The sequence below is a fragment of the Arvicola amphibius genome, chromosome 10 (genome assembly GCF_903992535.2).
Source record: "Arvicola amphibius chromosome 10, mArvAmp1.2, whole genome shotgun sequence".
NCBI lineage: Eukaryota > Metazoa > Chordata > Mammalia > Rodentia > Cricetidae > Arvicola > Arvicola amphibius.
This window is the reverse complement of record NC_052056.1, coordinates 43,204,866-43,219,720: the sequence shown is the minus strand read 5'-3', so window position 1 is coordinate 43,219,720 and position 14,855 is coordinate 43,204,866. Positions and strand designations below refer to the sequence as shown.

At 37.7% G+C, this 14,855-nt stretch overlaps 1 protein-coding gene across 2 annotated transcripts in view; it reads right to left on the bottom strand.

Moving 5' to 3' along the window:
• The window catches only part of LOC119825416 (limbic system associated membrane protein), a 619,673-nt gene that overhangs the window by 200,118 nt on the left and 404,700 nt on the right, over nt 1–14,855 (bottom strand). For both annotated transcript variants that reach the window (XM_038346259.1, XM_038346260.1), the window contains exon 3: nt 12,107–12,232. In XM_038346259.1, coding sequence (XP_038202187.1) covers nt 12,107–12,232 — 126 coding nt within the window. The remainder of the gene's footprint in view (nt 1–12,106; nt 12,233–14,855) is intronic.

The window sequence follows — 14,855 nt, the reverse complement described above, 5'->3', positions numbered from 1 at the left end:
TCTGGTTCATGGTGGTTTTACTCTATCCACTACCGAACCCAGGCATTGCTCTCTGTCCTTAGTAAGGATTTATAGATGGTTATTTCTAGAACTCTGAGCTTGGCATGGGACTAAGTTAAAAATTCCTACAGAAGGCAGGAATCGGGTATGTACAGAGCCTTGGATGGTATGGCATTCAATCATGGTAAGAGCAGGTGAAGGCTGTACAGTTATTTCAATGGTAGTAGTAATAGTGGCACTGGTTCTGGTTGTGATAGGTACTACAGGGATGGGAGGGGCCAGAGTACTCAGTTTTCCTTGTATAAATCTCACACAGGTCTCCCATAGAAGAAAGAAACCCCAGAAAAGTGGAAGTGGGTTCTCAATGTGTCTCAAATTGAAGATCTGTTTAAATTGTGAAGGGTTCCTTGTTAGAAAAGTGAGTTTACAGTAGATTTCCAGGATCTACTACAACTCCTTATTCTCCGTCCTTACGAAGGCTGGGTAAGAAGCGTGATGCAGTACACACAGGCTGTCCACGGTAGAGGCGCAGGACTTCATCACTCCCCATCGCCAGCCGCCCACTCTCACACAGCGTGATAGAATAAGATTATGACTATCCCTGCTGCCAGGCATTTCCTTGGCAGAACCATGCCCTTGACTGGAAGCAGAGCGCAGTGAAGATTCACATACATTCTCAAAGGCTTAGCAACATTGCTGAGTGGCTCAGCAGAGCCTCAGATCTACTCTGACACACAGCAGCTGAGTCAGCCTGCTGCGGAGAGCTTAGAATGCTGAAATGTTCCCGGGAGAATTATCTCCTCTTGCAGTAATCAGTAACAGCATTGCCAACAGAAAAAAAAAAAAAAAGAAAGAAAGCAATAGCTATTTACACACATGCAAAAGAGATATTTTTCCCTTTTAACTCTGGACTTGGTGTGTTGCAGGGGTAACTCAATGTACTTTGGCTTCTTTGGAGTGATGAAGGAGTCATTTCTGATTAGCCTTATTGATAGGACAGCTGGACTTTGGGAAGGCTACAAGCAGTGGGGTGGTAAGTTTCTTCCCATTTAGTGCTCTCATTAAGACTGATTATTCTGAATTGAAAGGACATTTACATCCAGATTACATAGTCAGTCTCAAGGAAACATGACATTGTGAATCTGTGACCCCAATCTCAGAGAGAGCCAGATGAAGAAAAAGATAAAGTGGTCACCACCATGAAAACAGATATCTGCCATGGACAGAACATGTTCTTACAAGTCCATATGATAGCACCAAGAAGCAGGGCCTTTTGTATATGAGCCTACAGGGGTGAGGACCTTGTGGAAGAATCCTGCCCTTTTAAAAGGAGGCATCACAGACTCTGTTCTTTGTTTACTGTCTCTGCAATTATGAAGCAGTAGTCATGAGGCTCCTTGAGATGACAGTCATCCACAAGCCAGCACAATTACTCTTACAAAAATTCAAGCACACACACAGTTGATCATGGATTTCTACTGTCCAGAACTGTAGAGGAAATTGGTGGCTGTTGAAAGCCCCGGTTTATGGTATTTTATTAAGGCATCCCCAGATCACAACATATTTTAGTGCCTTTATTTTTAAATAAGTGGACTTACTTAACATTTTTTTAAGTAGGTGGTTTACAGTGATTGGTATACTGAAGCAAGCATAGTTACAATTTTTAATACAAAACTGAAAATATCTATTTCTATTTGTGTCTGTGTGTGTAACAGTGAAACTCTTGTCTTCTCCCAGACAGCTCCCCAAAGTTACCTGGTCAACATTCCAAACTGCTTAAACCGCCCATTGCATATTTCTGTGTCTATATGAAGCAAACTCAAATGACAGGCTGCTAGGTCCTCTATTGCATTTGTCACCATCGGAATGATTTTGTTATAAGATAAAATTTAGGAATACATCATATTCTTAAAGTTTCAAACAGGCTTACTGTTTTAGGAGGTGGGGAAGGGTTGGGTAGTAACTGTCACTATTTTCTTACCTGGCTTTTTCTGCCACTCATTACCAACAGCAGTAAGCCTTAGTGACCAGGCCACAAAAAATGTTTTAAAAAGAAGGATGTCATTCAAAGACTGACATTTTGGGTTTTATTACTAGAATACCTTGAAGAATTAGATCTGATTTGCATGGATATTTGCAAATTGAATTATTAAAGTTTTTTTGTACTCTCTTTTCTACCTCAGATTTTAACACTTCAATCCACAGAAGATAAAGTTGTGGTTCAGCAAAGGCGTGACTTCCCCTGGCCTCCTATGCTTTTGAATTGTTGACCAACTGAGAAAACTACCTGAGTAGAATCTTGAGTGAGATAAAAGGAAGATAAGTGTTACACAAGAAGTGGCAAGGAGTTTCTATTTCTCTTTTCTTTCTTTCTCAAGCCAAGGAGGTTGTTTCTCACTTCTTTTCAAATGACACTGGTTGGGTTTTATTGGCATGTCGTTTGTGGGCAGTTGTGACACCACCTGAGATACCTATTGAGATTTCTCAGTTTTATTAGGATGAATTGTAGCCTCGGTGTATTGGGAGACTTGCAAAGGAGTATGCCAAGAGGATGATGAGGATTTTAGAAAGGTGTGCACATCTTAAGCGATATGCCAGCATCAAACATTAGAATGTAGATAGACAAAGACAAAGCAGGAAATTCTAGACAGTGGTCCTTCCAAACCTCCTCATCTAAGGTAAGAGAAATCCAAACAGAAGAAATATAACAATGAGTTCACATAGCAGGCTGTTTTATGTGCTTGTGTGTGTGTTATTATGTGTGAGTGCACACAGCAGCAGAAACAAAAGAATCACAAATGTTCCCATACTCACTCGCTGCTTGGTAGACACAGCTCATAACCCTGACTGTATTAGAAAGGTGTCTTATCTTTAGTTGCAGGCTCTTCCAAGTATATCACTCCTTGAAATCACCTGGGAAGCTTATCAATGGACACAATGTTGGGTCCTACCTGGAGTGGGGTCTAATAACACACGTGTCTAACGTGTTCCTCTATGCTGCTGTTGGTGGTGTCCTGGGAACTGTCCTGCTAAGAATTCTGCTGTAGCTTTCGAGAGAATCTGGTTTCATTCCTTGATTCATCAATGGAATGAATCAAGACCTTGGGGTCAGTTCTTGCTGTCTAACTTGATGGCTATGGTGATTTTGGTCTATAATTTACTCTGTAACATCTGTAATGATAGTAACCACAATGAGTAGTTGAGCAATACTTTATCATTGCCAAATCAACTTGATATGGATTACGCACATGGGACAACAGAAAAATCCTGATAGGTAAACCCTGTTATTCTTATTTTGCAGATGAGACATGTGCCTTCAAAGACTCTTTCCTCTACCTGCAAAAGTAAATTCTGGATATTAGGGACTTGAACTTAACCTTTCAGAATCCAAATTCTGTTCTTTCTCTATCAAATCACGTTTCCTTTCAATCTTTTCTCTTTGTGAAGAATTTTCCATTTTTCAGACTCCTTTCATATTCATTATCTCATTTGATCCCTCTGAGCACCAGTGTGAGGCAGACCAGCCACATGTTACTGTCTACATTTTACAGATAAAGCTATTATAAAAGATGATGAGAAAAGTGGTTACGCGCATTGAGATTGCCTTTCCTCATGCCATAGACTAATTTCTCTTCTTGTAATATTTAGCAGCAAGTAGAACATTAGCAGACAATAGTCCCTATGACAAATACTGAGTAGCACAGCGTCACATCCCACCCCATGCTTTCTTTTCCGCTTTCTCCAGTAGGCATGCGTTTGATAGGAAAGGAGTTGAAGATCCAGTTAGGATTTTTACTGGTAGGAAAATGAGAGCAAGTTGTTAATTTCTACAGTTTAGGTGCTAAGGAAACAGCTTTCTCTGAACTTGAAGATTCCTTTCCTCTAGCCGAGGGCTTTATAAAGTTAAATATGCACTCAACCCACTTGGGGCTTTTCATGGACTGCAGCTTCAGATTAAGATCAAGATAGTCTGTGCTGAGACCCAAAATGACGGTATTTTCTCCACCCCACCACAGCACAGTACAATCCAATAGAGTGGCAGCACTTGTATCTTTGCTGACAGAGGAAACAGTCCTTTCTTGGGCATAAAAACCCATGGAAGAAATGTTACAGGGCTGAAAGGGAAGAACTGTCCTGTATTTTAAAGATCTATCTGGTACAGTGCAGCAAGACTATAGTGTGGGAAACCTGTCTTTACATCTCAGCTTTAAGCTGCTAACAACAGAGAGTCTGACGTATCTCATAGTAAGCTCTTCACTTATTCACCTTACAGATATTAGTTGAGCATACTTATTATTGTGGTTGATCCCAATATCATAATGGGAAGTGAAGATATGAAAATGTGTGCTTTCATGAGGAACACAGAAAGTGAAAAGACAAACAAATGCTTAAGACAATAACTGAGCGAGATAATTGCTAGGAAGCAAAACAACAATCAACTGAAGAAAAAGGAGTGACAAATAATATCAAAAAATGAGGCACGAAGTGAGTTGTAGTGAGGAGGCGAGCAGGCCTGCTTTTCGTCCCGCCTGGCTCCTGCATGGCTAGATTAACCCTGGAAATAATAACACACAAATTGTATTCATTTAAACACTGCCTGGCCCATTAGTTTCAGCCTCTTATTGGCTAATTCTCACATCTTTCTTTAGCCCATATTTAATAATCTGTGTAGCACCACAAGGTGGTAGCTTATCGGGAAAGATCTTAACCTGCGTCCATCTCGGAGAGGAGTGCTATGGCGTCTGCTCACCGCCTTCTACCCAGCATCCTGTTCTGTCTTCTCCACCCACCTAAGGGCTGGCCTATCAAAAAGGCTAAGGCAGTTTCTTTATTGACCAATGAAAGTAAGGCATAGACAGATGATGCTCCGACATCAGTGAGTATTTCAGTACACCTTCCCCAGCCATCAGTGTAATGATGCAAGTCAGATCAGCACGTGTCCACACACGTGGGTGACTCCAGGTGAGAAGAATACAGATGGAGCACAGGCAGGGAAATGGAATGGCTAACAGGGAAAGGCTCTTGCTACTAAGAATGGTGACCCAAGTTTGAACCCCAAAACTCTGGTGGAAAGAGAGAAACAACCTTGATGAGCTGTCCTCTGACATGGCATGTGCAAACATGCAAGGAGAAAGAGAGAGAGAGAGAGAGAGAGAGAGAGAGAGAGAGAGAGAGAGAGAGATTCTGAGGTACAAGAATTGGCTTGAAAAGGCTTTAACACCATGCTAAGAAATTTGAGCTTTATTCCAAAGGTCCTAAGATATTGGAAATCAAGCAGGAAGATTAGCTTGACCATGTTACAATGAGAAATAGTAGTAAGGAGTCCAATCAGAAAACTAATGAAGGCAGGTCTGAGAAATTATTGGCTGGACTATACTGTGACAGTGATGGGGAAAGATGAAAGGATTCAGTTACTAATGAAAATAATCGAAACATTATGCAAAATAAATCCTGGCTGTGGCAAAAGAAGAAAAAGGAGCTAGGATCACTCTCATCTTTGTAGTTTAGATATTGTTTACCTCATCATGTATACTTTAAGAGTTGACACTATTCATAGTATTTGGGGAGACATAGTCATGGAAATCAGAAAACTCCATGTGGGAATTTGTTCTCTTCCACCATGTGGATCTCATAGATGATTTGAGGTCATCAGGCTTGAGAGCACACCTTTACCTGTTAGACCTTCTTACCATCCCTGTGACTATCTCTGACCACTAATACCCTGGCCCTTTTGCTTCTGAATTCTGTAGGTTTGTGGTTGAATCCTGGGGACTGAGAGTAAACTATATACCAGCATATGTATATATATATATATATATATACACACACACATATATATACATATATATATATATACATTAATTTTATAATCAGGATCTGTTGTGGAGGTTTGTATGCCATTGGCCCTATAATCTTATAGAAAGTGGTGCTTTTAGAAGGAGTGGCTGTGCTGGAGAGGGTATGGCCTTGGAGTAAGTGTGTCACTGCAGGCTGGACTTTGAAGTTTCCAATGCTCAGGATGCTGCTGAGTGTCTCAGTCAACTTCCTATTGCCTATTAAGATGTAAGGCCTCCAGCACCATGTCTGCCTGCATGTCATCCTCCCCAGCCTGATGACAATGGACTGAACCTCTGAAACAGTACACAAATCACCCTCAATTAAATACTTTTCTTTATAAGTGTTACTGCTGTCATGGTGTCTCCACAGCAATAAAACCCCTATCTAACATTCATCTTTTTCATGAATCTGCCTCAGTGTGTGTATGTGTGCCTGTGTATGTGTTGTGACCGACCACATATGCCATTATGCAATGCAATATATGCATGTTCTGGCTTTTTTGGATCCTATTCTCTTTGGATGCATACCTTCCTAAGCCTGGATATAGGGGGAAGGGCCTTGGACTTCCCACAGGGCAGGGTGTCTCTCCCTCTCTTAGGACTGGAAGGGGTGGGGGGGCAGGGTGTGTGGGGGAGTGGGAGGGAAGTGGGAGGAGGGGAGGAAGTTGGAATTTTGATTGGTATTATTTATAAAGTAATAAAAAGGAAAAATATAAAAATAAAAATTATGTATAAAATTTTTATAATACTATAATATATACTATAATATATAATATAATAATACTATATTATATATAGCACACAGTCATATAATATATACTATAATATATGAAGTATTACATGATGGCATATATACAAGTAAGGGCCTAAAAATTTATGATACAATTTTTCTTATTTTTTCTTGGCTTTTTAGAGACAGAAGCAGAATACTAAAAAGCAAGATCACATTGAGTGTCTTCAAATTGAGGAATTTAAGCATGAAAAGTAGCATGACCAGACACTATTAACATCATGTTTCACATAAAGACCTTCATCTAAATTCCTGCAGATATTTTTATGCCAGGCCCTAGGATGTGCCATGGTGTATACCTAAGATACTCTTTCTTCCTCTGTTTTCTCAGACAGGTGCTATTAATTTGTGAATCTCAGCATAATATTCCCTCAGGGGAGCTTTGCTGGCTTGGCAGATTTTACTATATGGCCCTGTTTTATGGTCTTATTGAATGCCATAATTTTCTTTTATAATGTATGAATCTAATTAAAGGGTTATTCATGCAATTATTAGTTTAATGCTCTGCTCTCTTGTTGAACCATAAGCTCCATTTGCCCAGGGACTGTGTTCATCCTACATTTCAATGTGTTTTTTCTCAAAGCACGCACTCTAGAAATACCTCCAACCAAATGAACAATTTGTAAGAGCAGTATGAATCTGAACACAGTTCTGCATTAACAGATGACAAATGTGAAAACAATATTCTAGTTAGAAACTGAAAAAAACCTCATTTTTTAATTTTGTTCTTTTAAAGGAAATAATAATCATAAAGAATACAAGGCATAAAGAAAAGGAATTCACAGCTCTATTTTGCTTTACCGGTGAAGAGTTAGCAGCCTTTCATGGGAAAGTTGATAGATTTAACTCTTCTACAGCCCTGTGTTACCAATGTCCACTCAGTGGACCTTTGTGGAGAACCATTGAATAACAGTACAGAGAAATAATTTCATAAAACTTAAACTACAGACCACAAATATTCTCTGTGCTAAATATGAGGTCAAACTAACGAACATAATATCTTAAAAGGTCAGACAATGGCCTCTAGGAGCAATTTAAGTCTGACTTAATGACTCGAGTTTAACAACCTATGTTTTTTCCAAACCCATGTAGCCAGGCATTTTTTAAGTACGATTTCTTTTCTCTTGGTTGGTGCCAAACTTTGCTTCTAGCTTGTCAGGAAAATTACACAGTACCTCCTGCGCTGGTCTCAGCCTCGGGGGTGAAATCCTCAGCACAGGGTTTTGAATTTTCCAGGGAGATAAAGGTTCTGAGGTTGTGAAAACCTTTATTGAAGCAAAATGCACACAAACGCCCCCTGTGGACCTGAGCACTCTTGACACCACATGAGGCACTTTTGAGAGGAAAGATTGTCCACGCCTGCCAGGAGAAAGATTCAGAAGTGATGTCATATGATGACGGAAGCAGCATTGCTCAAGAAGGAAGATCAAACATGCCATAGCAAATACATGCTACGGTGCAGTAAACCTTCGGGAACCACAGGACTGTGAAAGACTGACTTAACTAAGGTAGGAAAAGATAGGTCATATGTAATAATCCCATATGTGACATTCATTTTGACAATATAAAATAACAGAAAATGAGAACAACTTAAGAAATCAGAACTGCAAGTCCGAGTGAGGCATTTTGATTTTGAATATATAAAAAATTTATGATACTTCCAGTTTTCTTCTTTAAAAAAGTTTGCAGTATTCTTGGGGGGAAGCTCTCAAGGATCAAAAGAAGGAGAAACTAGGTAATCTAACAAAAAAATCTAGCAAAATAAGTGAATTGAGATAATGTTCTTTTAAAAAATGATACCATTCAATTTTTTTTCTCCCTTGCTCCCTTTTCATGGCATCAAATGACACGTCATCAGACATTTGTGATTCCCTTCATGACATCCTCCCCTTTTAGGTCTCAGTGTCCCCCATGGGGTCTAGCTAATCACAGCTACGTTTCCTCTGGAAGGCGGTCACACACTATACTGTGAAAGGCCCAATTAATAATTGAACAAAGCTATCTGGATTTTTACCATCACGCAACAATGATTTGTAGGCAGTTTGGCCGTCATACAGAGAGCAAGTAGAGCAAGTATCTTTCTCCAGTATCTCCAAGAAAGGTGGCAGTGGGTTGGCTTGAAAGATCACCTTTTTGCAAATTCTCAAAGAAACACACACACACACACACACACACACACACGCCCACAGACTCTTACATGAACTAATTTGTTTTATAAAAGAGTAGACGAATTAAGTTCTCACACCTGTCATTAGGAAGATGGCTCTGGTCAAGTTATTGTTGGTTATTATGTGGTTATTAATTTGCCTATGTGAGACATGAAAGAATAAACTTGGAAAGTGATGTCCATTGTAAAGGGAAGAATGACCTGAAGTGGAGTATGCAGAAACATCAAGAAGTTGTTTTGAATATATCAGCATGTAATTTGGTCCCGAGAGAAAGCTGGCATATACAACTATAGATAAACAAAGAAGGAACCTGGCACAGGATACATACAAATCCTATGGACCATGTGTGAGTTTAGTAAATCTTTGTTTATGTCTCTGGCTGTGGTCTTAAGCAGAGGTGTATACATTTTAATCTAAAAGGCAAAATTAACATATTTCAGACTTTGCGAGCTAAGTACTTTTGTTGCTGTTACCAATGTATGTGATTTTTGATCAAAGGCAGTCATGGATCAAATGCAAATAATTAAGCCTGGCTCTGTCTCTAATAAAACTTGATGTATCTGTACCCAAGTCTGAAGTTTAAACATTTGTTCTCTATTTAAAATTCAGAATTCTTTTGATTATTTGCATCCATTCAGAAAGTTTTTTTTTTTTTTTTTGAACTCTGGCTTACAGGAAGATAGAATCTGGCCCACAGGTTACAATGTGCTGACCCCTGGAATTGAGGATGGAGAATCATTGTGAGTTCATCAAATTTTTGTAGTTGCTTTTGAAGTCTCTAGTGTTCTGGGAATACAAGAAAATATTGTCTTTATTTTCTATGTAAGATGTCACTGGTCCTCTGGTCTTTGTTTTACTTGAATCACCACAGAAACCATGCTATTCAGAGTTCAAGACATGTTTATAATGACACAGAAGTTTACTTGGTTTAGCCATATAGACCTAAGAATGCTAACAAACTAGCAAAGATGATAAAGATTTCATTATGTCCCAGAATTTTTCTAAATTTGAGGACTAAAATGGAGTATTTACAGGCTCTAGGGAACAATTTTATTTTTCCCTGGAAGTCCTATTTACTGCTCAAAACTGCACCAGAAGAAAGTCTTTCTACTAATATGGCTCCTTATTGATCATATCAGGAATACAAATTCCTTTCTTAAATCCTACATTTTTCATTTTGTAATCTGCTACCGTTCCCTTGAAGGACATTAAAAGATTAATAAAATATTTGTATAAATTTAAATTTAATTGCAAAATGTGAGACAAATTAAAAATAATGGTATGAAAACAGGAGTGTGGTTTGTGTATGAACTTAAGGCCATAAACACCTAATCAGATTGTTTAAAATCAATTTTATTTATCTGTAATTTATATATAATGATTTATGTTCTGAACATATTGGCCATAAATTGTGCAGTAAGTCTACCAACAGTCAATACAATGAAGGATCATGATAATTTATGTAAGATCTCTGGGTTTATTTGCAAGAAACAAACCATTGCTTTGGAAAAGACAAGTAGAAAAAATATTTTATTGAAAATAAAGAGGGAAGTTCCTGAAAGAAACTTTTTAAAGTAAAATAATGGAAAGATTTAAATACAGTGTAAATAACATAGTAAATACAATGGTTTTAGATGTTGTCTTTCTCAAAATATTTAAATACAGGACAATATATCAATATTAAATCACCAGTAGGCAAAACAGCAGTATTAGCCTTGGAACCTGGTAGGTAGAGTAGGTTTGGATCTAATGTAAGGCTCCCAGGAAAAAAGTACTCTGAAGAAATAACCTATTTCTAGACAAAGATGCATGATATCTAAAAGGCCATGCTTCAAATGACCGTCTACGTGTTCTTGCCATGTGAGGTACCAAATGAGTCTGTGATTAAATGAATTTGATATTGAGTTCTCTAAATAAGTACCTCATGTGATGCTTTTTATAATATTATTAGATGATAGGATGTATACATAGATAAACATGAGTTTTGAGTAACATTTTCTTAAGAGAATAGAGATCTCTAATTAAAAAAAAAATGCCTAAATAGAAGATTTACAAAGTTGACCTAAACTTTCCCTGGAAATAAATTTGGACTACGATGCTAAATGGAGGTCTCTAATTGTCTTGCCACAAAAAAGAAAAAAAAATATTTAGGTATTACTCGGTCTTAGGATAGGTATCATTGTATACCTAATCCTATGTTTTTTTTATTGGTATCCAACCCAAAACCAGTAACCTTGTAAATTAAGCATCTAATTACTTTTATAGAAAAATTATAAGAAACTATCAGCCATAAACCAGCTAAAAGCTGAGACTCTTTACTAACATAACTGATTTTCTAAGAAAAATCTATCTATAATTGATTCATAATTGACTTGGTAGACCTTCTTTTTGGCATAATCAAATAGCAAGTACTATTATATATAGATGGCAAAAATATAATTTTGCATATAAGAAAACATAATTTGAATAGGAGGAGAAAATGCAACTGATTAATACAGAATAATATTGGCAAAAATGCTTAAATATGTTCACAACTACAATAGCCCTGGTACATACGTAAGATGAGGGTAGTATAAAGGGGAAGGGTACAGAAGACTTGCTTGCAAATTCATGTTATGAATTTAACTGAATTGGCTGTCATTAGCCGGACTCAATATTCTCAATGTCTGTTTCATGCCTGGCAACCATCACAGAGGTAGGTGCCAGTCTAGGTCTTTAGGAAATTGGAGCGATTTTTGTTTCTAAATTCTTCATGGAGGAAACTATGACTGAAATGACTTTAGAGAGTAATATAAAATAATTTATACAGAGCACTGGACCACTAAAATACTATACATTTAAATATATGCTTTATTTTTACAGCTTATATTTAAATATGTTTTAGTTGAAATATAATTTTATCACTTTCTCTCCTTCCATCCATTCCTTCATCCCCTCCCATCCCCTCCTGACCTCAAGTTGATAGCCTCTTTTTCTTTGATTATTCTTGCTGCATATTATATATATGTGTGTGTGTATCTGCATTATTAACATTATTATAGTTGTTCCCTTGAGAGTAACTATTTTGAGTAACAAATTTATGTATCAATATTTATACATCAATTAGGTAGATGATAGAAAGGTAATATACATAAATACAAATATTACTAAATTCCTTAAAGAGATGAGCACATCAGCAAAAATTATTGGACCCATAACCAATATCTATGCTGTAGCTTTCTGAGTTTTAATAAAAAGATTCATGTTTTCCCTTTTGATGCAATAGAATCGTAGATATTAAGTGGCATCTTAGAATCTAGCCAGTTGCTTACCAGTTGGTGTAAGGTGTCTCCAGGTGATAACAGGTTCAGGGCGTCCATTGGCCATGCAGACCAGGGTTACATTGCTGCCCTCATTCACAGTGACATCCGAGGAGATGTTGGAGATCTTTGGTGGGACTGTAGAGAGAAGGAAGTGAGATATACAGTCATGGCAGGAAGAACAAACTGTAGCTGTGATCTATAAAAGTGAAGTTGATACATCTCAGACTTTATTATTAAATTTGAAATTTTACACCATGTAGCCAGGATACTTTTAATTCCCACACCAGCTATTTCCTCTCCAAATCTCTCCAGAGTTCCTTAAACATCTATAACGTGAAAATACCTCCCACTCTGGCCATCTGAGTGCTATAGGAAGTACCTAAGATTTGTATAATGAAAACGTGCTAGCTCCTTTTTGGTAAGGACAAGTCTAACCCAAATATTACAAGGTAATCACATTCTGAACATTTTTAAAATAAATTTCCATACCACTATCACTTGAATTTTTCATTTTAAATGTAACAAAGACTATAATACAGCCTCCAAATGCAAAGGAAAGAATAATCAATATTTATTGTTAGGTTATAGCATTGTCTTAGTAAGATGTGGTATCCACATATAAAATTCATAAAATAATCAATGAAATGGTAAGTTTCTACATAGTATTTTCTGCATATGCTATATGTTAAATATACATAATAGGTTAGATTATATAAATTGATTTAATGGTTACTGTGTTAAGTAAATAGACATTATAAACATACTATACCATTATTTTTAATGCCAGTTGAATAATAAGCTAACTTTAATTAAATGTGCATTATATATACTTTGATGCATAAAGCACTTAAGAAATATCATTTCAATCACTTCATATAAGGCAGGGTATTCTATGAAGATGTTATCTGTAGGTAAGAAACTAAGGCACAGAGGAGAATAAGTGAAACCAGAAAAGGCATTTGAATCCCAGCAGGGTCCACTCTTAAACACTTCTTGAACAGAATTTCATCTTCACAATCCAGTCAACCAGATGGTGGAAAATGACAGAAATTACTTTTGGTGATGTGAAAAACGAGTCCCTAAGGGCAAGCAGTATTGCTGCCTGGCTTCCTTTATTAGTGTTCAGGGTGGCAACAGTAGATCCTACTCTGGTCGGCTTCATTGGGGAGTGTGGCAAGTGAATTACTCACAGATTTCATCACCGAGGCTACACACTGATTACAAATAGCCAGGCTGGGGAATGACTGTGACTCTCCCTTCTTCTTCTTCTTCTTCTTCTTCTTCTTCTTCTTCTTCTTCTTCTTCTTCTTCTTCTTCTTCTTCTTCTTCTTCTTCTTCTTCTTCTTCTTCTTCTTCTTCTTTTATTTTTATTTTTTTTAACGCGGCTGCCTCTTTGGTAGCCGTAAAAGTCTATTTCTGAGGGAGGAGGACAAGAAAACATGAAGGAGCTCAATAATGAAAGAGTCTTGCTCCTTGTCACTTCTTTTACCCATTACAGGCACCGTTACAGGTGTTCCTGCCCATCAGGGACATTTTCTGCTTAAAGAAACAACTACCTGACTGCCTTGAGGAGACATGGATGGTACTTAGGGAAGCCACACCTGAGTGTCTCTGAGTGTCAGGAGAAGGAAGCTGATGGAGGGCCTTTATGACATTAGTGTGCTTCTGACAATGACATGTTATAGGACCTCTGGAGAGGAAGGGCTGACTTGGAATCAAACCCACTGGCAGAAGACTACAGATGATTCCCGTCTTTAGCAGTCTCTCTTGACTTTCTAGTCCTCCTTCAGCTACTGAGGCTAAGGGCTATTTTTCCTGGATTCACACAGTGACTTGCAATAGGTTCTCCCAGACATTTAGGGTAAGAACATAGAAGGTCATACATGATTTATGAAGAAAATCATGAGGAGCAGAAAAGAATAATGGCTGGACTCACAATTCAGAGTATACATCAAAAATTAGAGCGGGTTTTACATCTCAGAGTTCCCAAATGCTTTATTTTTCTTTTGTTTAATTTTCATCTATGGAAGCCAGTGTTCTGAATGCCCCCAAATAAGATACAAAAAGAAATTAATGATAGTATACAAATGAGCTCAATGTAACTGCTCTAAGCACCTCCTCTGCTATCCCAAGCTTGTATCAGGAAGCTCTGCAGCAGTTAACAAATCCCAACTAAACCTCCTTCTAGTTACATCTAAACTACAACAGGCTGTTGCAACCGGTATGTAAATGTAGTCCAACCAAATGTGGGGCATCCAATCTGTTCTATGAAAGCATACAAACTTAAAGCAACAGAAAGTCCATCATTAAGAGTGCTACTGCCAGATAATATGTGAAGCTATATTAAGGACTTTGCACTCACTTGCCATGCGTTTAAGTCTCTTGGACAAATATATGTAAGTCTAAAGAGTACATTTAGAGTAATTGCAATAATGTTCTCTTTATCAAGTCACACTGACTCTCGTCATTAAGATGAGTCAACTCAGGTCTGGGATGCCAAGGGACTAGGATGCCTCAACATTGGTACTGAACTGTGAGAAATGGATCACATTGTATTTTTGCACTCTGCTTGAATTTAGGTCACTTCCGGTGAGCCTCATCATTGATTTTCCTGTTTTATATCAGGGCCATCTCGAAAGAATGTACGTGTTATATAAGATTTTATTCTCCAAAGAAATTGCTTTGAATAACTTTCAAACTCAGTATCTAAAATTTCTTCGGGAAATCGATTGATGCTGCATCATCATCCCCACCCTGT